Below are 26629 nucleotides of genomic sequence, written 5' to 3'. Positions count from 1 at the left end.
CTATACTGCCTACATTTCTTCTTTGGTTATATCTGTAAAAATATATTATTATAGATATATGTATTATTATTTATTTAATAAGATAACACTATTGCTGCGCTTAATGCCAGTGACAGTTTTACAAACAACCACTAATTTCTCTAGCGTCTAATCAAGACGCACATGCTTCTTGATTAGACCGGGGTTCGAGCCCGTGACCACCAAATACAAAGGATGTGGAAAGGTCAGGGAATGACCACCGCATATCCCTGGAGCAATATGGCCTTAGTTGTTAATGCTCCTAAAAACCAAAATAACAAACAACATAAACTAATTTCTCTAATAATTTCATATTGAACTGATCAGTTTCTCCAATAGTTAATGCCAAAATTCTACAAAGAAAGAAAAAAATGTACTTACGAAATGTCTGTATCTGGGTAGAGTAATAATACCAATAATGAATAACAATATGTAGCACACTATGTATTGCTGCTACCACCACGTGGAGAATGCCACAAAAGGGTATAGTAGTAATAGCAATAGCACATGCACAGCATCAAAGAGCACAAGGTCTGTGCATACAAACCTGGTGGACATGCACCAACTGGTTGAAGGCTAGCCTCAGGAAAGATTATATTTATAGTACTCTGCACTGGACTTGCCAGAATGTGCACGATCACTCATCGCATTGCACTAACATCACGCGTGTTTAGTCCTGTTTAATAGTCCCAAAGAACAAAACACTGGACTTGACAGAACCTGTGCAAGTGCTCGCCACATCGTGTGTGTTTAGTCCGGTTGTGATTTGCGTGTTTTCTCACCATGTTACATCGAATGCAAGAAGCACTATTTCGATACATACCTCCTACACATAAAGTTGTATGCTTGAAAAGCTGATTTCACAGTAGAGCTGTGTGAAGTTTAATGGTAAGCTTTTTGTTTCAAAATAAATTTGTTGATTTAGTTGTGATTAAATTAGTTAAATAAGTTAATAGAATTCTTTAAATCAGAAAAATGGAAAATATTTGAACTACTTCAAACAGCTCTACTTTAAAATCCGCTTTTCAGACACATAACTTTATGCGTAGGAGGTATCGATTTGTATTCTTTGGCCCTTTCGAGTAGCGTCTCCTTACCTTCCAATGTTCCCTACCGCACCCTTGCCTTCCAGCCGTGCTTTGAGTTTTCTGTCGTCCCCAAGGGGGCAGTAGTACCCACTTCAGGAATCACTGTTCTAGCTGATCCAAATGTCTCCCGGAGAGTTACTCTTAGATTCGGTCTTGTGGACTATCTGGTAGCTGGCTTGTGAATACCATTTTAGAGCTGTAAGCTTAAAATGTAAGGAAGATTGGATCTCGCCATGATGTTCATCATAACCTCAAAAGACATCAATCATATTGCATGATATAGAAGAGATGGGGAGAGTTGCTGGAGCTTTGCTCTTCAAGCCTCTAAGTAAACAAAGTGATGATATTGCACTGGTTGATGAGTCATCTACCACCTAGCTGTTGATCTCCATACAGCTATGTTAAAAACCCACTCAAAATCAGTTCAAATTGAGGAAGGATAGCTGTGAATAGAAGTGCAGAAGTTTTCCTGCAGCCAGTATGCACTTAATTATTAGAACATTTCAATCTGTTGTTTTGGAAGTGGATAGTTTGAACAGATTCAAGGAACAAACTGTTGAAGGGGACAGACAGATGATGTGGAAAGGGATTTTTTTTTTTTTTTTTTGCTGATGCCATATAAGCTTGCTTTATTGCATCACTTTATACTACTAATACTAAAATTGTCACGAGAATCATTTCCACAATTAGTCTAGAATTTGGAAACACCTAGATGGGGGGGGGGGGAAAGCTGTATGAGAGAGAGAGAGAGAGAGAGAGAGAGAGAGAGAGAGAGAGAGAGAGAGAGAGAGAGAGAGAGAGATGCAATATGGGGAGGAAACAAGAGAGAGAAAGAAACTAAGTTCTCAGAACAATCATTTACATAATATGGTGAAAGAATTGATATAATTATAGAAGAGAATAGGCTAATGTTTTAATGTACAGTATTTGAAAGTGAATATAAGGAAAATTATATCTTTTATTGGTTTGCTAAGTCTTTTATATTGCAGTTATCATGAAAAATATGCAGACACCAGACAAAAAAAAATTTATCATCTATGTTAATTTTTCAATTAACAATGTGTACCTCCTCCTCCTTTACCACAAATCACTTCATGAATTCTCGCTGGCAGATATTTAGCTAGTCCTGTTAAATAGTTTGTTAGTATTGGACCATTTTGAAAATAATTGAGCAAGTAATTCATTCATGTTTTATGGATGCTGTTGTGTTTTCACTTCTATTTAGGATTTAAATCTGGTGACTTGGCTGGCCAGTTTAAATGCCCTAGTGTCAATTTAAAGCAGAATAGGCCATGTGAACCAGGCATTGGAATACAGGATTATCAAAATTGAGTGTCCCTCAAATGTTCAGCAAAAGGCATGACCAATCATCCAGAAATTTTCTATAGCCAGCTTGATTCATCCTAGTCAGTATTTCAAGTAGGACACCCAGTTCATAATAGCTGACACATTCCCAAAGTATCACTGACTAGACTGTAAAACACCTTGCACATAGTCTGGATGAAGTGTCTCATTGCTTCTTCTGTGAACTTGGTGCCTAGCATCATTTGATTATAGGCAAATTTTGGATTCATCAGACCACATCAAAGTTTTACAATTATCAGCAGTCCAATTGTTATACCTTTTAGCCCATATTATCTGGGCTTTTTTATGCACGCCTGTCAACATTGATCTTTATCAGGAGACCCTTCTCCAAATATCCATGCTGGAGCTATTCTCTTGGTTAACTGTATTCAGTAGTTGTTTTTTGAAATTTTTTTTTCATTTACTATATGTGATATTCATTACTGATCATGAACACTCAGCACAAAATTTTAACCACAATTTTGCTGCTGATTTCTAGTTCATTTCAACTTCATCATCAGCCATTTTCAATCCACTGCAGGATGAAGGCCTCTCCAGCAACTTTCCAGTTCCTTCTGTTTTGAGCACTGGCCTTCCATTTACTACCCAAAAACTCATGAATTTCATCTATCCATCTCCGCCTTTGTCTTCCAGGTTTTCTTCTAGCTCCTCTTGGGTACCATTCTGTTATTTTCTTAGTCCATCTGTCATCATGTCTTCGAGCTATGTGTCGTGCCCAAGGCCATTTTAGTTCTTTAGTTTTGATAAGAATGTCCTTTACTTGAGTTTGCTGCCTAATCCATGAGTTTCTCTTCTTATCTAACAGTCTGATTCCCAATATAATTCGTTCCATTCTTCACTGTGTAGTTCTCAGCTTCTCTTCCATTCTTTTGGTGAGTGCCCAAATTTCACTTCCATAAGTCATGGTGGGGAGTATATATTGGTTCATTATTTTACGTTTCAGACAAACTGGGATATTGCTCTTCAGTATGTGACTATATTTCCTGAATGCTATCCATCCAAAATTTATTCTTCTCTTGACTTCCAGCCGTTTATCATTATTACAGCTAATAACTTGTCCCAGATAAGTATATGACTCCACCTTTTCAATTACTGCTCCTTCAATCATTATTTCCTTTTCTGTTGCATACTTGTTCATTATTACTTTTGTTTTAGCCATATTCATCTTTAGTCCAAAATCCTTACTAACTGTGCATAACTGATTAAGATTTTCCTGTAATTCTTTGGGATTGTGGCTTATGACCACAATGTCATCTGCAAATCGTAAATGGTTTAGGTACTCTCCGTTCACATTGACTCCTTTTTGCGACCAGTCTAATCTTCTGAAAGCTTCCTCAAGGGCAGCAGTAAACAGCTTCGGAGATATTGTGTCTCCTTGTCGAACTCCTTTCTCGATTTTAAATTTCCTACTGTCTTTGTCTAGTCTAATAAAGGAGGTAGCACTCTCATATATTTTCTTCAAAATCATAATATATGTGGTATCTATGCCTTGTCTTTCCAGTGCCCGAAACATTGCCTTATGCTGTATGGAGTCAAATGCCTTTTCATAATCCACAAATGCCAGGCATAATGATGTTTAATATTCATTTGCTTTCTCCATTAGCTGTGATATTACGTGAAGGTGATCCATAGTTGAGAATCCTGTTCTAAAGCCAGCTTGCTCTTTCGGTTGATTCTCATCAAGTATTCTTTCTAATCTGTTAGTAATGACCCTTGTGAACAACTTTTAGATGTGGGATAACAAGCTAATTGGTCTATGATTTCCAATTTCTGAGTTATCTCCTTTCTTAAGCAGCAAAACTATGATTGCATTATTCCACTGCTTAGGCATCAACACCTTTTCTAATGCAATTTGTGAAGAGCCTTGCCAGTTTTTGTGTTATGTCTCTTCCTCCCAATTTTAACAACTCTACAGTAACTTCATCTTTTCCCGGGGCTTTCTGATTCTTCATTTTCTTCAATGCATGTTGTACCTCATCAGGAAGAATATCGGGTATGTCGTATGTGTTGCTACTTTGCAATCCATCTTCCCCACTGCTGGCATCATTCCCTTGCTCCTTGTATAATTCTCTATAGTAGTCTTCTGCTATTTGAATTATGCCTTCTCTGCTGTTTATAAGTACACCATCGCTTTCTTCAGTTTCAGTATCATTTGTCTTTCTGTATTACTGCTCATAGCTGCTGATTTAAATCCTTTGTTTTCCCTTAATGTTTGTTCTACTTTTCTTGTGTTAAATCTTCTTATGTCCTCTCTGAGTCTCTTTCTAATGGCTTTGCATAACTCAGTATACTCAGTTTTCTCCCTGTCAGTGCTTTTCTTGCTCTTCATTTGTCGTCTTCGGTTCATCATGACAAGTGTTTCTTGACTAATTTTTTCTTCTTTGGATTTCTTTTTCCCTATAGGTTTCTTGGGCTTTATCACTTTCAGAAAGTTGTAGTATTCCTCGTCGATATCTTGGTCGTGAGCAGTCTGCAGAAGCTCAAACTTGTTCTTAAGTTCCAGTACATACTGCTTTTTCTCCTCCTCTGTTATCTCAAAGACCTTTATATTATTTACTCGAGTCAGTTTTTTTCCTTTCCTTTCCTACATCTATATCAAGTATACATCTTACCATTCTGTGATCACTTCCAAACATTTACCTTATTCAGGACGGTAACATCATTCACAATATATCTTCTGTTAGTGAGGATGAAGTTTATTTCATTAGTTGTTAATCCATTTGGACTCTTCCATGTCCACTTTCTGTTCACCCTTTTCTTGAAAAAAGTGTTCATTTCTGACTGTCCTTGAGATTCTGCAAATTCCACAAGTCTTTCCTCTTATTTCTTTCACTAATTCCAAAATTTCCTATAGTTCCTCTTTCTGCACTGTTTTGCCTTTTTCCAACCGTAGCATTGAAGTCCCCCATAATAATAGTGTAGTGGGTTTCAACTTACACCATTCCTTAAAAACTATTTTTACTGTTCTTTCTGAAATACCAACAACCTTAACTACTTCATTAACAGGAGGTACTTTAGACCTGTCAAATGCTATCACTCCTTTTTGCCAGTTATTGACATCTTTTCTGTGCCCTGTCTTTCATGGTGGAATCTTCAGTCACAACTGTTATACCCAGTGCTTTTTTGTAAAAAAAATAGATGCTGGTACTCATTCTTTGCTATTAGGAAAAATTGAAAATTAAAAGGATACAAAAAGTACTGTAAAATATATATTTTTTCCTGATATTGTTACTCTAGTAGTAATGTTTTTAGAATAACAACAACAAATTAAGTATATTAACAGTTTAAATATATTAACACAGCATAAATTTATTATTCAAGTATATTAAAAAATAAGTAAAATGTGAGAAAAATAAGTAAAAAATAATGAGTAAAAATAATTTCATAATAAAGTTTATGTAGAATATTCTAAATTTTTATTAAGTTCTCATCCGACACCCTATGCCGACTTCTTTTCTTCCTCTTTGTGTCTTTTGCTGAATGACGATTCCGAAGTAGCGATGAATTGACATATTTTTCTGGATCGAAGCAGGTCAGCGGTGGGCCTACAGTTTTAAGAAACAGTAGTGAAGAAACTGTTTTTGTCATCAACGAAGCGCTGGCAATCAGATTCATTTGTGAAAAATCCTCATTGACATTCACTCCTTGAAATTGGTATCATACTTAGATCGTTCATCAAATACTTCAATTCTTCCGAAACCTTCTTATCAATTAGGTATCCACAAATTTCATCTTTTTCATTTAACTGTAACCTAATTGACAATTTTCTAACTTCATATTCACCAAATGCCAACAATTCATGTTTAGAAGGATACTCGTTTTGTTATACTCATTTTCCTTCTCTTGTCATCGGTATTGTCACTAGTTCTTAAATTTCAAATTTTTTTTCCGTTTTCTTTTCTTTTTTTTTTTTTTTTAAACTATCCAAAATGTCAGTGTCATTCGGATATTCAGGCACTGTGACCATGTAAACAGAGATGGGGAAACTGTTGATAACGCACTTCCACGAAACAATAGATGATTATTTGTCGGGGTAAAAGAAAATCACTTTCCTAATTCTCGAACGGAGCGCTTACAATAGATTCACAGTGATGTCCAACCTACGGACCGCAAGGAAAGTGAACTAAAACGGCATTTTAAAATTTGTTAATTATCAAAAAAATTCTCATTAAATGTTTTGTTCAGTAAATGTAATTGTGAATTGTGCTTAATAAAATTTTTGAATATTATCAATTTTACTTTTACATGCAACAAGATATGGAAAATGTAACACACTAAAGAAATCTAACTTTGAATTTTTTTGAATATGGCCCCTGTACGGGAAAAGTTTGGACGCCACTTCAGTAGAAGGTTGGCCAGAGCCCATTGGGAATTCACCTTGATCTGCTCACTCTTGACTAGTGCGACTTCTCCGTATGTGGGACAGGTGGTCGGATAGGTTTTACCAGGTACCACTAAGTTGTAGAATGGTAATCCCTTTAGCTCTCTTAATTCGTGCAGCAGTGCTATTTGCATAAATTGCCTGAAGGCCAGAAATGCAAACAGTGCATACTGAGTTAATTCTCTCCTAATCCGTTCGCTATATGAAAATTTTCTTCACTCAATTTGACAGTGATAATTCGCGATAAAAGGACTTTGTTAAACAGAAGTCTGACTGAGTAATTTAGAATTATAAAAATGGTTATTCAGTTTTATATAGAAAATATCTTAATAGACAGTAAAAAATGCAAATTTAGTTAAATAATTTTAAGCTTATTTGAATAGTAGGTAAATGCGGAAAAAATTTATGGAAAATTACAAATTTCAAAGTGCACTGCATCCAAATGTCACACGTCACTGTTAATAAACTTGCTATTATGCCATACCGTTGCATACCATCCCAATAAAAGCACTGTAAATAGAGGAAACTGGTTAACTTTATACTGTAATTTCAGTGCTGGAAGTAAATGAGTGTAAAAAATACGTGTGTTCAATCTATTATATCCCCTAAATATCACAAGTGACTAATTTTTTGTCCAGTGTTTGTATGTGGGAAATGATAAGCAAAAGTGTACTTTAGATTAGTATAATTATTGTGAGAGAGAGAGAGAGAGAGAGGAAAAATGTATGAGAGAGAGTCAAGTAGAAAGGGGTAACAGAGTAACTGGTAAAGAGTGATGGTGAAATAAATGTTTTAAGGATAATTGGAAAGTAAATTTCATTATTCGTATTGTGAAAATGTTAATACAAATTGAGTTGAATATATGTTAATGCAAATTGAGTCAAATATATTTAGAAAGCAGTCCATTAGTTAGAGAGCATTGTATATTGACAAGATTTTGTGCATACACTTAGAGGAATTAAATTTTTATGTTGGAGAATTACTATTTGTAATGATAACTATATTCATTAAAAATTACAGGCATTGTGAAATGGCAGGTCCTGAAAGCTTGAAAGTTTTTTAAATTGCTACTTGTAATTACATATAATTAATTGAAGTTACATTGTTAGTATTGATTAAAAGAATTTTAAATGAATGAAAGAAAGCGAAAATATAAGACTGGAAATTAAAGGTGAAGAAAAAGTGATAATTTGTTAAGAATCATTCCCCTTTGTGTATATATAGCCTTGTATATTAAATGTTTTGTTATTCTGTTTTGTTTTGTCAGCCTCTATTGTTAATCAGATAACTTTACAAAATTCTGCCCAATATACATATTTGAAAAGCAAATAACCTTCAGCCCTTGGATCTTCTGGTCATATTGAGAATACATAGCAGTCAGGTTGTATTGTGGGCCTTAGTATTTTGAGGGGAGCTATTGTCTCAAAGGTAGACAACAATTTTCAGAGAACAATGCTAAGGTAATGTGAGTATAAAGAGCTACTAATACAAAGGTAAAGGGTTTTGAACAAACTAAAGGAAAGGTATAAAAAATATACAGGTATAATAAAAGGTTTTTCTAAATATACCCCTCACTTGATAAAGTTATCATAAGTGAAGTATGCAAAACGACTGGAAGAAATTTCAGAGGTAAAATGATATATTGATCTAATGATATTACAAGCTGAAAATAATTTAGAAAATAATAAAATAGGCAGCCAAATGCAGTGATATGTTTTGCACATGTAATTTCCATTTATTCTTTATATATGGCATACAACCTACATTTCACTATTTTATTTTTCTTAAAAATTCATTTCAGTTTGTTGATAGCTTTGTATCAGTAAAGGAGACATATAATCTCACTGTCTTTCCAAAGTTTAAGTTTTTCACTTCTGAAATTTCTTCATCATTTTGTATACAGGTTGGCCTCGATTAACGCAAACAAGTCGTCCCACGAGCACATCGTTCAAAATGGAAACGCGTTAATCGAATATAATAATCAATAGGAAAAATTATAATTGGTCCATGACTTCAGGAATATCTATAAAGAATTTTAAAATATCTTTTAAATAACTTTTTAACTGTATACCATGTAAAAAGATAATGAAAATATAGAATTAAATGCTTTTTGCATAAAATACACAACGAAGAAACTATTTGTTACAGAAATATTTGAACAGTGTTGGCTTTCTTTTTTTTTTTTTTAATTAATCAATTTCCGATAACTGACAACAACCTTCTCTCGGCCCTGGCAAAATAAATAGCACAGAGAGCCTCAAGCCTTTTTGTTTGAGGTTCTCTGCTATACGAAAGATTTCATCTAGTTCTTTTACCATTATCCCGTTTGCAGTAACATTTCATCTGGTTCATTTAAAAATTAAATTTTTTTTTTGCATTTAAAAATTCTAACTTTTAAATGCAAGCCTGCATGTGACTTTATTAGTGGGAGATAAACAAGTAACACGTCTGTTTCCAATGGTTGATGGAACACACTGAGGTGGGCAGTGGGCAAATGCTTGTTTATTGTCCGTCCAACGTGTGGTAAGCTTAGTGTGTGATTCAAATTTTTTTCAACTATAACATAAAAAAAAAAGATCGCGTTAACCAGAAATTTGTATCGTGAAAAGTGGTTTAATTTTTTCAAATAGTGGTAACTGAAAAATGCATTAATCGAACTTGCGTTATGCAAGGCCTGGCTGTTCTTCATTTGTTGATAACTTGATGCCTTAAAGGAGACCTACCATCTCACTGGCATTTGGGTTTTCCTCTCTCCTCCAGTTATTCTATTTATTTTGTATATGAGAAAACTTTATTTCCTTAAAATTTGGTATGACTGATGAACTTAATATGAATGACATTATTGAAGTTACCTTGAAATGTGATACATAATCTACTAATTCTGCCATTGTGGGAAGCATATGAAGAAGTCTTGGCTTTTAAACTTGTATGGTTGGCAGTTGTTCCTGGATCACACTGGCATTGTCAGATTTGCTCTTCAGTGAAGATTTAGTTTGGAAAAGAAAAAAATTGTTGATTATGACATTTTCCCACCGATGTCACAGAAAATATTTAAAGAAATTGATTCACAGTTTAATTCTAAGATGAATTCCTGATGCACAATTCCATCCTTGTTGAAAACACAATTGGCATGCTTTTCACACTGGAATGAATTTGTCTGAACTTCTGGGAACAGTGATTTTGGACTCTCCCATTGTGTAGACCATTGGTTAAGGTCATACCTGTACTTTGTATTTTTCCCTATCCATTTGTTACCTGTAATTACCTTAGAAGGGGATTGTCATTCTTTCTGAAGTGTTTTCTGATGATTTTTCCACATATTTATGTAATTCTGTTTTTGCTTGTTAATCAGCAGACAAGGTACAAATTTGCAACAAGCCAATGCATGTTCAAATTTTGTATAACAATACTTTGGCATGGTTTAACCCATTTGTTGCTGAATGCAAATTTGTGTCAAAACAAACTGCAATTCTTGTTCCTTAACACGTGTCGATTTAGTTGCAGTCAATAAATGAGCACTGTAAAAGGAATGGCACACGAAATCAACAACTTAGCGATATTGGTACACTGAACCATGGGTTCTTTGCATTATGGCTGGGATTTTGCATAGCATCAATCTCACTGTCTATAGAGCACTATAAAAGCTGTATACTTGATTCACAGTTTCATATGTTGAAGTTATTTTGCTTAGTTTAGTATTTTCATAAGAAGAAAAGGTAAAAATTTTTGAAGATTATTGAATTTTAATTTTTTTAGTTTGTAAAAAACATCATCATCCTTAGTGTGTGTCTACTAATAAAATTTTGTGTAAAAAGTATTATCCTATAAAATTTTACCCCATAGGATTCTTATAATGGATCTACAGCCTGGCATATCAGGACTGAAAAGGAACAGGAATAGACAGTATGTTGAAGCTGATGACATTGAATCAGCTCTTTATAATATGTCATCTGAATAACTAATCCTAAGAAAAATTTTCAACTCCTCCATGCTAACATCTTTCCATGCATTTATTTATGAGCTAGTTTTCACACCTGCACAATTTGTGCACCAAAAATCCAAGATTAATGAAAAATAGACCAACTGTTTGCAACGAAGTGCTTTTTGCCATTCACGAGGAGAAACAGATTTTTAGTAATAATGCCTACACTTTGCCTAAAACCGTCTTTATAAAATCTGGCCTTTATTGGACCACCTAAATGGCACAGTGCTAAAAATTTATTATCCAGGAAAACAGCTGTCACTAGACAATACATGCAAAATAAAAGACACCAATATGGCATAAAACTGTACATTCTGGCTGAGACAAATGGTCTAGCACCAAAGTGTTTAGTACACAGGAGGATCAGGTGAATTGGGAGGAAAAGGGCATGCTGCAAATATAGTTTTGAAACTTATGGATGAGAAACTGTGTTGGACATTCTTTGCATATGAATAGTTTTTACAATTCCTATGCTCTTGCAATACAGTTACTCAAGGCCTACATTTACTGTACTGGTATGTTACATGCTGACAAAAAAAAAAATTCCAAAGAATGTCTCAACTGCTAAGCTAAAATGGGTGAAAGTATATGCATGGAAAGTCGAGAGAGACATTCTACTAATTTCTACTGAGTTCAGGCACGAAATGATAAAGTTGGAAAAAAAGAGGCGCCAAACAAAAATGAAGCCAAAAGCCATTACTGAATATAACAAATATATGTCTGGAGTAGATCGTAAAGACCAAATGACGGCTTACTATACATGTGAAAGAAAGATGGTTTGTTAGTACAAAAAACTGGTTATTCATAATTTTCAAATTATGGTTCTGAATGCTTTTCATTTCTTCGATAAATACTCTGGAAGAGCAATGAATTTATGTGACCTTTCACCTTGCTATCATAAGAGAGCTGGTCTCACAAGGTCAGGGATGCCTTACTACTCAAGTTACTATCGTTTTAATGATGAAAAACATTCGTGCACACTTATGAAATTCCCACTACATAAAAAGGGACCTATAATGTGGAAAAGATGTCATCCATGCCATGCCATGCAGTCAGTCTGGCAAAAGGAAAGATACAATGTACTATTGTGAGAAGTGTCTGGAAAAGCCAATGCTTTGTTTCAACTGCATTGCAGATTTCCATAAAGACCCATGATAAAATGTAATATAACTGATGATATTAACTAGAAATATTTTCTTGCACAAAAAAACCATGGTGATTTTATTCAAAATGTTTGTATGGTTATTTTTTTTTTTTTTATTTTTGCCAAAACAACTAAGGCTACATACTACATGCATCAGTGTTTTGTGTCTGTAAATTTGCATGTGTTCTGTGGTATCTCTGCCTACATAATTCAGCTATGTAGGTGTTAAAAAAAAAAAAAAAACAACAATCCCATCCACAAAACGTAAACTATCTTGTCGGGATTTGAGTCCAGACCTTTATCACACTGAGTGGGGAGGCAGAAACTATAACTAATTGTTACTTTGCTGATTGCACGTTATTGGACATGCATTTAACAAGTTCATGCCCTGTGCCAGTGACACAAATACATTACACTTTTCTTTTGTGTGGAAAAAGATACTTAATTCCTAAAAATACTGAAGAAGTATATCAAATCAAAATCTAGAAAAATATAGGTCACACTAAAGGTACATAGAAAGGAACCCGCACAAATATAATAGCAGTGAATGTGTTAAATGAGATTTCTGCCTCATTAGCCAAATCACAGATGGCAAATGCCCAATTTCAAGAATAAGTTTTTTAATTCATATTACTTTTGAACTTAAAAACTACTCAGATATTTGAGTTCTGCTCATTGTTTCTTCTCTAAAACTTACAGAAACCTGTGTAACAGGAACATTTTTTTTCCTAGATTTTGAAACAGAACTTTTATGTACACTCTTCATTCTGTCAAGTTGGTCATTATCTTGATCGTGCAAATCTTACCTAACCTTAATAAGAAGCAACTTCAGAGTGAAACAGCCAATCATTTTGAAATAAACAGCATATTATTCAGCAGGCTACATTCTACTACCACCTAGCAGAAGAATTTCCTGCTAGTTATGGCAATTGTCATCTTCTGACCAGTTTAGAAACTTTAAATCATTTTGTATGGTTTTCTCACCACCCAGGGGAGTGAGAAAACAGTCGTTATATTGGAATGGTGTTATATTGATTATTCATAAAATAGCATTAGGTTAATAAGAAATTGGCTGGGATCAACCACATAGGATGTTATAACATGTGGGATATTAAAAAGAGGATTGCTATAAAGAGCTTAGACTGTAATATCATTACTAAAAGTATTTTGATCAAAATAATATACTGTAATTGTTAATCACATCAAATTGTAATTCTGATATTCTCTTATTTTATTATTTTAAATTATTTTATTTCATTTGAATTTTTAGAAAAGTGATTCTGAAGATTCTGGAAATGAAGAACCACTTGATTTTTATGAAACTCTTCATCGTAGATTGGAAAGACCACGAGTAATGACTTCAATCAGAAAAATTGATAGGTTAGCTGAGTGCATATCAGCTCTGAGTTCTCCTCGGAAAAAAGAAGCACTCCCAGAAGGCTTAGTGGAGAATCTTCCTGTAGAAGGTAAGGTAAGGTTAAATTTTCTGTTTTAATGAATTCACTTTATTATTTTTTATTGTGTAGTTGTTTGAATGAATTAGATGGTACTAACTTTCGTTTTTATATGATTTTTCCACATAATACCAATTCCTTAAATTTGTATTAGAATATCTTCTTAAGTTCTCAAAACATGTTTAGTGCCAAGTCATGATTGGTCATTTTTCCCAAAGATAAGTTTTGAAATGACAGTTATTTATGCAAGGATTATCAAAAAATAATAAGTTGACAGAAGACACACTCTGCAAGACTGAAAATTTATTTTAGTTTGCTTTAAAATTTGTATTGACAGAAGACACTAAACTGGAAAACATTAATTGAAATATATACAGCAGCATTTTTGTGTATATTTATACTTCAGGTTGACCATCACTAATCCGGTTCTACCGCTAATTCAGACATAATATCCACAAATGTAATTTCAAATTTCCTGGGTTGGCACACCAACCTGCCGCTACTGTTTTGGTGGCGTTGGTTGCAGCATCAGCTCGTAAACACTGGCAATCCATTCCTACTTGTTTTTCTGCATTTATTATTATAACCTGCTTACATTTAGCCCCAGCCATGGTTCCAATGCATAAAGGAAGTGCCTCATGGTGTAAAGCACAAACACCGTTCATTGTCCATAACAGATAAAGTTGAACTTCTGAGAAAACTCGACAGCGGTGTGTCTGTGAGAAGTTTAACTCTGCTTAGTTGTAAATTCCAGCAATTTCTCTCAGTTCATCTTATTTAAAAAAAAAAAAAAAAAAAAATTTTTTTTTTTTTTACAACACACTTGTGCAAACTTGCAGAAAAAACACAACACAGTATGATGGATAATACAGTGCGCTAATGAACTTGTTTTCACAAAATCTCTAACAATACTGACAAACTTATTGCAACGTTTGAGAGTTTTTTTTTTTTTTTTTTTTTTTTTTATCGCAATTAGTTTTATTGTAGCGCTCGCTATAAACTAATCACAAATGACCTTTATATGTATGCCGTAATAGCATCACACATATGTGGCTGACACACGGCTTCTTAAGAAATAAAGTAACCTACTGAGCCACGTCAGCCACATATGTGAAACAAAAAGACTTTTTTTTTTTTTTTTTTTGATATTTCAAGCGAAAAAATGACAACACTGATATTACAATATTTATTTTAGAATTACTGATCAAATTATTTGCTAAATAATTTTTGCCCCCTGGGGAATTTTTTTCCTAAACTAGCTTGGCAGTCAACATGTTAAAGGTAGTATAAGGTGGTTAGCTGTTGGGTAAGCTGTATGTGCTAAAATAACCCCTGGTGATCCGGCACCTCACAGGTCCCAACGCTCCGGATTAGTGATGGTCGACCTGTACTTAAAAATGTTCTAGTTAAATGGTACAGCAGTAACATTTTTAACTAGAATTAATTTCTTATTTTTCCTAACATCAGGCTCAGAGAGCTAATTATAGAACAGTTGCATTTTTATTTTTTTAATAACCATAGTTTTTCACATCTGAATCTGTCAGTTACTGTCGTGGGATTTCTTTACTTTCAACACATTATCAGTAGCTAAAACAAGAAGCCTAATCTCTGTGGTGCAATTTGCAAATAAAATTGAATCAACAAATGTCTGATTGGTTTGTAAAAAATGCTTTTTAAGCATGAACACTCTGACTGTAACCTGTTCTATTGCATTATTTTTTGTTATGTACTTGTAGTGCTGTTTTGTTTCCAAATCAATTTCCAAAGCATTCACTTAAGGGGATTTTAATCCAGGCATTATTTAGTTGACCTCTTCCATTAATGATGTCAGTTCCCTTTCAGTACTAGTTGTGAAGCCCTCTGAATACCAGTATCTCTGGAATGCTTACCTATTGAACTTGGCAACTTTGGAAGTGATATATTCATGTGAATTATTTGCATTGATTTTCAGCAGATGCTTTTTTTTTTCTCTTCATGTATAGGGTGAATGGGCTCTTTTATAAAGGTTTTTTTTTTTTGCTTGAATCAGTATTTTGCTTATCAGTTTCAGGTATTTCACTGAAGAACTTTTTTCATATAAATATTATTAATAACTAGTTGAAAAGCTGCTGAATTTGTGATTTCAAATTTTATAATTTCCATTTAAAAATAAAACAATTGCAGTTGGAAACAAATCCAAAACATTGGGATAAAATGTACATGTTCAGGTACTGTTAGCCTCATGAATTCCATCTTACGATGGAATTAATTGTATTTTATTTTTACTATTTTACTTGCATATCTTTAAAATATTTCTGTGTGTCATGGATGATACTATGCCAATTGTTTGTTATTTGGAACTAACACTTGGATGTTGGCCTGTCATGCTTAAAACATGAGATCGCACTGTGACATCATAGTACAGTGTTTGAAGAGTGCCTCACAGTATGTAAAGTAACTGCTTATGGTAGATTGCCTTAAGCATTTTGACTGTCCATATTCAGTGTTATACCTAGATATTCTTCATCATATTTCTGTTGTTTGTTTAAGCTTCCCCTCCCAACAGAAGAATTAATTTCACAGTATAAGTTGAAATAGCAATTATTTGAAAGGTTTATAAGGTGATTGCTGATTTAAAATGGAAGAGACTGACAAATCCTTTTTCTAAAGAAAGGAAAGAAAAACGTAATTAGCCAAAAAAAAAAGATGTTAGTTGCAGTTTCAAACTCCAGAAACTTTGAAACATATAAGAACTTCCATTGTACACTGAATAGCTCTGTCAGGGGCAAACTAAAGTTTAGACAAGTAGCAAATGATCCCATACACAAACTGCAATCTGGAATGAGGCATATGACCAATATAGTGTAAGAGGAAGAGCAAATGCAGCCAAAAGTTCTAATTGGAATTGAGTAAATACAAACAGACAAGAAGACAGATTGTCAAGCACACACTGGTTATATAAGTGAAACAGCAGCTGGAGCTGTTCATCTATCTACAGCGATTAAATAGACGTATGATGCTGTTATATGGTTGCCAGATCTCTAGGTTTACAGTGGAGAATCATTTTTTTAACATGGTTTGTAACAGTTTTTCCCTCTTTTTGTACAAAAAAAATTTAAATTAAACAAACTGTTTCATAAAAAAACCCAAAAAAGACTATTCTGCAGGCTTATCATTTTCATGTAACATATATGATTTGGCCCTCTCTCAATTAGAAAGCAATAATGATTAATAAAGAACTTGTTTACTATAAAATTTTTAAACCTTTAAAAATTTTAAAATCATTAAAGATTTTATTTTCAAAGAAAAGGAAAGAAATCTATTCCTATTTTGACAAAAAAATAAAAATAAAAATTTGCACTTGTTCTGGAAGATGGTGAGGGTGTGAATTTTATGAAATATTTTAGGGGTGAGGAGCACAAGGTATAAAATATTGGGACCCTCTGATCTAGAAATAAGTGCTAAAACACTGCAGTCTCTTCTCAATAAATTAGTAAAGGTTTCCCTCCTTGTCAGTTATAATTATAAAAGAACAATGAGAGATGAGTGTAGAAATATACGTCGTGAATTTCAAAATAGTTTGTTGGGTGAAGAACTGAATCACTGGAATGCTCTAACATCTGTGGCAAACTTTGTGGCAACTGTTTCATACATACAGTAAAAAAAAAAGTATTAGTGCTGTACTATCAATATTCTGATATGATCCAACGAAGTGTTATGGCTTCAAATATTTAATATATTCATAACAAAAGCTGCATGACTAAGAATAAAATTGGTAAATTATGGATTTAGTTTGGTGGCTGTGTGACTTTGTCTTGAATTCCTAACACCAAAGGGCATTATGGTGGTCAAAATTCTGTTCTGTCAGCTCCAAACAGAATCCATAGTAGCAAGTTGCAAACTAAGTTTTCAGAAATGTTAGTTACAAGTAAATGTTACTTAAATTTAACTGAAATATAATTGTGACAAATGGGCCTGGAGTACTGGGGTCCATAGTTTAATAATTTCAAATAGATATTTACAGTATACCCAGTTATAAAATATAAGTACAAATTCAGTAGCTTTCGGAACACGTGTCCCTTTATCAACTGACAAATTTGAATACATTACAAGCAAAGTGTGGCACGTTACTCATGCGTCATTGTTGTAGCACGGACGTGTGCTGCCTTACGCCAGTGATCATCCATCAATAAAATGGTTGTCTCTAGGATGGGATGTATACGCATGCCTTTCTGGCGATTTAATGCCTTAGGGTTGTTTATTATGTTTAGTGACTCTAGCCATAGGCGGTGGCGAAAGTGTCGCGCGTGGTCCACTATCTCAAAGTTGCGCTTGGGGTCAAGATCGTGGTTGGTAGCCCAAAAATGTTCTGCAAGCACAGACTGGTCAGTTTCGGCAAGCCGGATTGCTCTGTCGTTAACCTTGTAATTCCTCGTTGATAAAGGGACAAGTGTTCCGAAAGCTACTGAATTTGTACTTATATTTTATAACTGGGTATACTGTAAATATCTATTTGAAATTATGAAATATAATTGTTTTTGTAGAACCAACTCATCATCTAGTAGTAATATTTGGAGAACATTTGTTGCATCAAATCGAAATTAATAAACTCTTCAAAAAAAGAAAAAAAGTTTCCAATAATTATCATCGAAAGTAAAGAAATAGATATTTTGTAGTAATTGTTTTCTCAGAAGAGAATGCAATAGCTCAGTGGTCTACAATATGGAAACTATAGCAGTAGCTGGTTCCACCTGGGTGAAACAACTCAGCCATAGAGAGTTTGCTTCTGCTAGTGTCGTTTTGTGAAATTCATTTTTTGCTATAAACTGCATTTCTTTTTAATGTTCCTCTGATTCTGAAATTACATTCTAATGAGGTGCAGTATGTCAAGGTTGCACTGTATAACAAATTATCCCAAAATCAAATCATGCTTTGCATTTTAGTAATTCCTCGTAGCAGTGTTGAGTGTGAGAGAATATCTGATCATATGAAAACAGAAAACTTGAGTTTCTTCTGTTTTTGGTGAAACTTTGGAATTGCTCTTGACAGCTAAGTCTAAACAATAGTGCCATTGTTATAAACAAAACTTTTCTCAACATTTCTGAAGGGTAGAGTAAGTTCCCAATTTATGTAACTTCAGATTTGCATAAATTTTTATTTGGGGGGGGGGGGTGGATTGTAAAATTTAAAACAGTAGGGAAAAAAAAAAAAAGCAATCAATGACTATGAACACAGCACACACAAATTGCACAGGTGAGATGTGGAGTAACAAGTTTATGAAGCTTAAAAAATAGGAATGAAGAGAAGATTCTGAAAATTTGTTTTTTTATATGACTGAAGATTTCAGTGAAGGGACACACATTTGGCCATAATAATCTTAAAAACCCACAGAATTCCAACTATCAGTATTATTGAAAATGCAATAAGGTTGAGTTTACTACCCATTTATAATCGATTTCACAAACAGAAAAGCCCAATAAACTGGAAACTGCAAATTGTTTTTATTGTTTTATGGTAGTGACCTCCAGAAATGTGCTTTAGTAAAATGTGAGCTCATGCGGAGGTGATAATAGTGTTTCAGCCTTAACCCTGTGAAGTTCCTTACAGAAAATTTTATTTTGACCATTATCATGGTGTCGACCAAGAGAATAAGTGACAGCAGTACTAGTAAATCTACCAAGAAAAGGAAAACGTTTGATTTGAATCAGAAAATTAAAATAATGAGGATGTATAAAAATGGTCAAACATTAACAAGTATTGCGCAGAATTTAGATTTGTCAGTTTCAACAACAGTGAACAGAATACAAGGAGTGGTGAAGGGATCTGCAATGAAGTAAACTATAATAACCAAGGCTACGAAATAAATGTTTTTACAGTATAATAACATGAGTTTTTTTTTTTTTTTTGTTTGTTTGTTTCTTTCTTCTATGTAGTAGTAGTAGTGGCATGTGATGCAAGAAAGCAAATGTATGAGCTTATGCAGCATCAGCCAAAAAAAAAAAAAAAAAAAAAATCACACCATTCCCTCCAAATGCCTGTCCAGTTCCTCCTTAAATTTATTCAACCTATCAACTTCCACAACGACAGATGGAAGTTTGTTCCAGCAATTAACCACCCGCTGGCTAAAGGCAAATTTCCGCACATCTATTCTACATCTGTCTTTTCTTAATTTGAATTTATGCCCCCTTAGGTTCGTAATCTGAACAAGTGGAAGGATCCCATCAGAATTCAGCGTGCTCAACCCATTCAAGGCCTTATATACCTCAATCAGATCACCGCGCAGGTGCCTAGTCTCCAGCCACTGCAATTTGCAGAACTTAAGCCTCTCTTGGTAAGAGGATCCCTTCATTCCCCTCACCAATCTTGTTGCCCTTCTCTGTACACGCTCAAGTAAATCTACATCCTTCCTAAAATGAGTCCTCCAGACCTGTACGCAATACTCAAGGTGTGGCCTGACCATTGCCTTATACAGAGGGATAATCACCTCCTTTTCCCTGCTAGCAAAATTCCTATATATCATTGACAAAACCCCATGACCTGCCCTGGCAGCCTGTCTGCATTGCTCAGAAAACTTCATATCTGACTGCACAATTACTCCCAGGTCTTTTTCATTTTCTACCACCTTAAGTGTAGTACCACACAGTTGGTACGTTTCTCTGGGGTTACCTCTACCCATATGCAGTACTTTGCATTTGTCAAGGTTAAACTTCAGTTGCCACTTCTTAGCCCATATACCCAAATTATCTAGATCCTGTTGCAGTAGCACACTGCCATTACTGTCATTAACAACCCTGCCAACCTTTGTATCATCTGCAGACTTCGACATTAAGCCTGATATACCTTCATCAATATCATTGATAAATATACAAAACAACAGTGGATCTAACACCAAACCCTATGGGACTCCACTAATAACATTAGTCCAAGAAGAGCAGCACCCATTGATTACCACCCTCTGTCTTCTAGCACTTAACCATCCTTTTATCCATTGTAGCAACTTACCCTTAATACCATTCTGCTCCAATTTGTACAACAGTCTTCCATGCGCAACAGTGTCAAAAGCTTTCCTGAAATCCAAATATATGATATCAAAATTATTTTTTGCATCCAGTTCCTTTGTAACCACATCATAATATCCTATCAAATTTGTCAGACAAGACTTTCCCTTAACAAACCCATGCTGGGTCTGAATTATTGCTGCAGTCTTGTCTAGATGATCCTGCAATGCATCTTTAATTTAATGCATGTTTTCTTTTCTTATGTGCCACTCTGGCTACTAAGCCGCTGTCCCCAGATAAAGTTAAAAATATATATGATTAAAGATATAATTAAAAATATATAACTATTTTTCTATGTAATAACTAATATATAAAAAAAATATAAAACTATCCAATTGAAAAATATGTAACTATTTTTCTTCATTCTTCTGAGGGTATTATGTGGTTTTTGTAATTTTGGCATATGGGGAATATAGTAGCAATATTTTATTAGTCATTCCCGAGTTACGTTCAACATCTTGGGGTGCGGATCGATGCACCCTACTACGCATCTATCGTGCACTTGTACGATCCAGAATAGATTACGGGTCCCTGGTATACAATTCGGCCAGAGACAGTGTACTTCGATGGCTGGATCCTGTCCATCATCAGGCTCTCAGTATCGCTATTGGAGCATTTCGAACATCTCCCGTCCAGAGCTTATACGTCGAAGCAAACGAACCACCGTTATCACTTCGACGTAAGCAGTTGTCTCTAAAGTACGCCTTAAAACTAAAATCCCTGCCAGACCATCCTACGTGGCCATTCGTTTTTGAGCCACGGTGGGAAAATTTGTACAACACCCGTAAGACTGCCAATCGTCCTTTTGGTATTCGTCTCCAAGAGCTACTCAAAGAACTTAATATTAAGGTAGACAAGGTTGCCCAAACACCAAAGCAACCCCCTTCCACCCTGGCATGCTCATTTCCCAACATGCGACTTGTCCCTTAGAAATTGGGGAAAGTCGGACACTCCATCGTCTGTCTACCTGCAGCTTTATTCAGCACACCGAGCTGAACATTCTGACTTCACGCCAGTTTACACAGACGGTTCGAAGTCGGAATCATATGTGGGATCTGCTGCTGTCTTTACAGACAGCACTAAATCGGAGCAGATTCCCTCTGAATGCAGCATATTTACTGCAGAGCTGCACGCAATTGAGTTAGCCTTGGATCACATTAGTGAATGCCAATACCATCGGTTCATTTTATATTCTGATTCTCTCAGTGTGTTACAGGCTTTAATATCTGTGAGATATAATCCTCATCCAGTTCTGTCTAGTATTCAGCAGAAGATTCACTCCCTCCTCGGACGTGAATATGATATCCGCTTCTGCTGGATTCCCAGCCACATTGGGATTAGGGGAAATGATTTGGCTGACGCCGCAGCCAAATCAGCAATTCCCAATAATAACCGCTGCCTGTCAGTCCCCTATACAGACTACAGGCAAATATTACATCAAAAGATACATTCCCAATGGCAGGATTCGTGGAATAGACAGACTGCGAATAAATTATATCGTATAAAGCCTGTTATTGAACCGTGGCAGTCTAGTCTGCGCAGGAATCGTAAGGAGGAAGTTGTTCTTGCCTGGACCCGCATAGGACATAGTCATTTAACTCATTCGTTTTTGCTGAGGGCTGATGACCCTCCTATGTGTGAGTCCTGTGGCACAGTTTTATCTATTAGACACCTTTTAGTTGATTGTCCAGATTTTAGCAATATCCGTTTTACCACCTTTAATCATCTGACTGAGCCGTATATACTCAGTCAGATTTTATCCGACAATGACAATGTGTCTGCTGTTTTTAGCTTTTTGAAAGCAATAAACCTTTTTAATAGTATTTAAAATTTATATGTTATTGTTATATCTTTTATTGATTTATCTTTTTAATTATTTATTATTAGATCTGGACCTGGTGGCCTAATTAATTAGGTCACTGAGATGTTAAATTTTTATATATTATCTGGTCTTGGCGCATTATAGCCTTAGTAGCTAGTGCGCCAATAAAATCAAAACCAACCAACCAACAACCCGAGTTACGTAAAACTCGACTTACGTAAGAAGTCATTGAATGTTCTCTTACGTATGTTGGGGAATTACTGTATTAGCATTATGAATAAATGATGAAAGTAAGCAGACTAAGAGTGCAGGGTCTGCAATAATATCTTTCTTGAAGCAGGCATAATTAGATGTCCAACAAAGAGCCACAAATAGAAATTTCTATGTAAGCTAATATTTAATAATAATACAATACAATACAATACAATTTTTTTATTATTTTTTTATTTTTTTTACAATACAATTTATTTTTATCAAGAGAATTTGTTTACAATTGAACTAATAATAGTAATAATAGTAATCGTGGCATGTGATGCAAGAAAGCAAGTGTATGAGCATCCTTCCTAAAATGAGGCCTCCAGACAGTACTCAAGGCGCTGGAAAGTATATTGTGCTGTAAAACAATTCCTTGGCTGCATTTTAATATAAAATATGTATTTTTTCAGAGAAGTTTAATTTGTAATGCAATGTGGACCTTAAAAATCCTCCTGCCTTTTCAAAAAAAATATGTAGCATCAGCCAAAAAAAAAAAAAAAATTCACAACCATTCCCTCTAAATGTTTGTCCAGTTCCTCCTTAAATTTATTTAACCTATCAACTTCCACAACGACAGATGGAAGTTTGTTCTAGCAATTAACCACCCCCTGGCTAAAGGCAAATTTCTGCACATCTATTTTATACAGCTGTCTTTCCTCAATTTGAACTTATGCCCCCTTAGGTTCGTAAATTGAACAAGTGGAAGAATTCCATCAGAATTCAGCGTGCTCAACCCATTCAAGGCCTTATATACCTCAATCAGATCACCGCGCAGGTGCCTAGTCTCCAGCCACTGCAATTTGCAGAACTTCAGCCTCTCTTGGTAAGAGGATCCCTTCATTCCCCTCACCAAGCCCTTCTCTGTACACGCTCAAACAAATCTACATCCTTCCTAAAATGAGGCCTCCAGACTAGTACACAGTACTCAAGGCACTGGAAAGTATATTGTGCTGTAAAACAATTCCTTGGCTGCATTTTAATATAAAATATGTATTTTTTCAGAGAAGTTTAATTTGTAATGCAATGTGGACCTTAAAAATCCTCCTGCTTTTTCAAAAAAAAATCTGTTTTCCTTCTACATACAGTTAGTTGATTTCTAGATTTTCAAAACTCAGAAGTTGGCAGCTATGCTATTATCATTGAGGTTTTTTTTTACTGGCAAATACTCAACTGGGGCTACCATTGTGCCTGATTATAAGTTGCACTTTTTCTCAAAATTAAGGTGTAGCTGTCAGGCAGTTCTTAATGTGGGGGGAACACAACCATTTGTTGAATTATTTAGAATTCAGTACAGGTGTATTTGTGTGAAGAGTTCATGCTCTAGCTTAATTAAATAATACATTGATATGAACTTGATTTGAATCAATGCCACAAACCACTGGAGTTCTAATAGTAATGCATCATACCTAGTTTTTCAACATTATTAGCCTCTCTTTAACAACTCAGAAATTTAAATTACAATATTTTAAGTATGGTATGTAGCTAGAGCAACATAAACTTAGTGTCGTTTTTTTTTTTTTTTTTTTTTTTTTTTTTTTTATTCATCATACTATTTCTTTTCTTTGCAGTTTTGCAAGCTTCAAATTTTTTGTGCCAGTAATTTCATTACTCTATAGAGAGAGGTTTGGAGATTTGGTTGACAAAATTAAATATTTTCACTGATGTGTAGAAAATGGTGGTGTACACCATTGAGCAAAACTGTTTATTGTCAAGGAATACTACAGAAGTGCGAATTCGATTGTTTCTGCTCAAAGAAGATAACGACAACATTTTGGCACATATGATGGACCAACAAACTGAAGTCTTGAGGTTAGTGGATCAGTGTGGAAGAACAGGCAGTGTTTTGGATGAAAGGAAAGGTCAGTACAGGCTGACCATTAATAATACCAGAGATAGAGAGAAGCTTAGAAAATCTTGCTGCAAAGTCCAAGAAAGAGTTTGCATAAAAACTTTTGCAACAGATAAGGCTATTATCATCATCATGAACTTGGTCTGGCTTAGGTCTTTTAAGACTTGTTCCGTTGTAGCTCTTGGAGGTGGTCTTGATCTCGCCATCGTTGTCTTGGTCAACCATCATCTCTCTTGCCTGTAGGTTTGTAGTTTAAGGCTAATTTTGGGATCCAGTCTGGATTCATTCTTTCTATGTGGCTGATCCATTTTTTCTGATACCGTTTTATGTCATTTACTATGTTATCTACTTTTAATTTCTCGCGGATATCTAAATTTCTTTGGTGGTCTAGTCTTGTAAAGCCTAATAATGGTCTTAAAAATCTCATTTGTGCTGCTTCTAGTTTGTGTGCATCTTTCTTATTTATGACCCAAGTCTCACAGCTGTAGAAGAGGGCTGGTTTTGAAGTGATGTTGTGCAGTCGTAATTTTTTTTCAGTTGTCATTTGTTTTCCAAAGTGGCATTTAATCGTTCCATTCATTTTATTATATTTTTGTAATTTAGTGTGGATGTCTTTCCCTTCATTTGATATTAAATTTCCCAAATAAGTGACGTCAGATATTTGTTCTATTATTTTATCATCAATAACAATTTTGACTCTTTGTATGTTTTTTCCTCATAATCCCACTGATTTTGTTTTTGAGGTGGAGATTTTTATCTCGTACTTTTTACTTAATTTATTAAGTTCGTTTGCTGCTATCTGTAGTTCATCTTCAGACTTTGCAATTATTACTTGATCATCAGCATATAATATAGTTTGGATTTTATTCCTGTTGTTCAACTGTATTCCGTTGTTAATTGTTTCCATCTTTAAGAATTTTATTGATGTAGATATTAAATAAATTTGGTGATAGTCCACATTCTTGTTTCACTCCTTTATTGGTGTTAATTGGGTCTGATAGTTGGCCGTTAGAATATTTTATACAGACTTTTGAGTTTTTATATAGGCTTTGGATCGCTTTCCGGAGTTGGGTTGGGATATTTTCTTCACGTAGAATCTGCCAAAGTTTTTTTCCCAGTTTACATTGTCATATGCTTTTTCATAATCAATAAAGAGCAGAAATGTTGGTAGATTGAATTCTCTTCTTTTATTCAAAATTTGTTGTAGTGAGAAAATGGCATCTATTGTGCTTCTCCCTTTTCTGAACCTACATTGTTCTTCTAAGAATTGTTCACTGTATTTATTAAGTTTATTCTTTAGTATATTAGAGTATAGCTTTGCAGCAGTTGACAGCATGTTATCCCTCTGTAGTTGTTAGGGTTATTTCTGGAGCCTTTTTTGTGTAAATTGATTACTATTCCTGTTTCCTGATCTTTGGGTATCAGTTGCTTATGCCATATGATGTTAAATAATTTTAGTAGTGCGTTTTTAGGAAGGTGTTTAAATAGTTAAACACCTTGCTAAAAATAATAGTTCTACATTCAAATTGTTTGTGCCTGGGCTTTTTTTGATTTTTGTAATATTAACTCTAGTTCTTCCATTGTTATATTTTCTTCATCTTTGGTTATCACAGATTCATCTTCCAATTCCATAGTGCCTGGGTTATACCATAGTTTGGAATAGTGTTGCTTCCATTCTGCTTGGGAGATGGAGTTGGTTTTTATTTGATCATTTGTGTCTAGTTGTAATTTCTTAAAAAGCTATCTTACATCACAATAAGGTAGATTTATTGAAGTGACTTTTCTGCATGACCTTAAAAAAATTTAGCTCAGCCAGCTACTAACACCAAATGTGAAAGAATGGTATGTTCAGTTTGCCACTGAATTCACTGCACTATTAGAGCAAAAACTTGATATTGTAAACAAAATTTGGTTTTCTGATGAAGGAAATTTTCATTTAGATGAGTATGTGAATAAGCAAAATGCAAGATTTTGGACTCTGAGATTGTTTCAGAAGAATCCGTAAACCATTCCTGTGCTGAAGAATATGATTGAAGGTAATTTTTTTTCTGTGTCAGAAGAAACGGAGCATGCTCTTCATAACCTCACACTTTGGGTGTGATACATTATTGATAAATGTGGAGGACACATTGAACAAATTATGGCATGAATTTTCTGATACTACTAAATATAGTTCAAGTGTTAATTTCTGTTTGTAAACAATATTTTATGTTCTTCAGATAATTGCCCTGAGC

The 26629-nt window shown here is 34.6% G+C and overlaps 1 protein-coding gene across 1 annotated transcript in view; it reads left to right on the top strand.

Annotated features, from left to right (window-relative positions):
* The window catches only part of LOC150082830 (uncharacterized), a 148627-nt gene that overhangs the window by 69876 nt on the left and 52122 nt on the right, over window positions 1-26629 (top strand). The window contains exon 3 of the mRNA XM_090378293.1: window positions 13249-13444. Coding sequence (XP_090234419.1) covers window positions 13249-13444 — 196 coding nt within the window. The remainder of the gene's footprint in view (window positions 1-13248; window positions 13445-26629) is intronic.

The sequence above is a fragment of the Mastigoproctus giganteus genome, chromosome 7 (assembly GCF_048544385.1).
Source record: "Mastigoproctus giganteus isolate SK-2022 chromosome 7, ASM4854438v1, whole genome shotgun sequence".
In the NCBI taxonomy this organism is placed as follows: domain Eukaryota; kingdom Metazoa; phylum Arthropoda; class Arachnida; order Uropygi; family Thelyphonidae; genus Mastigoproctus; species Mastigoproctus giganteus.
This window is presented reverse-complemented; position numbering and strand designations above follow the sequence as displayed.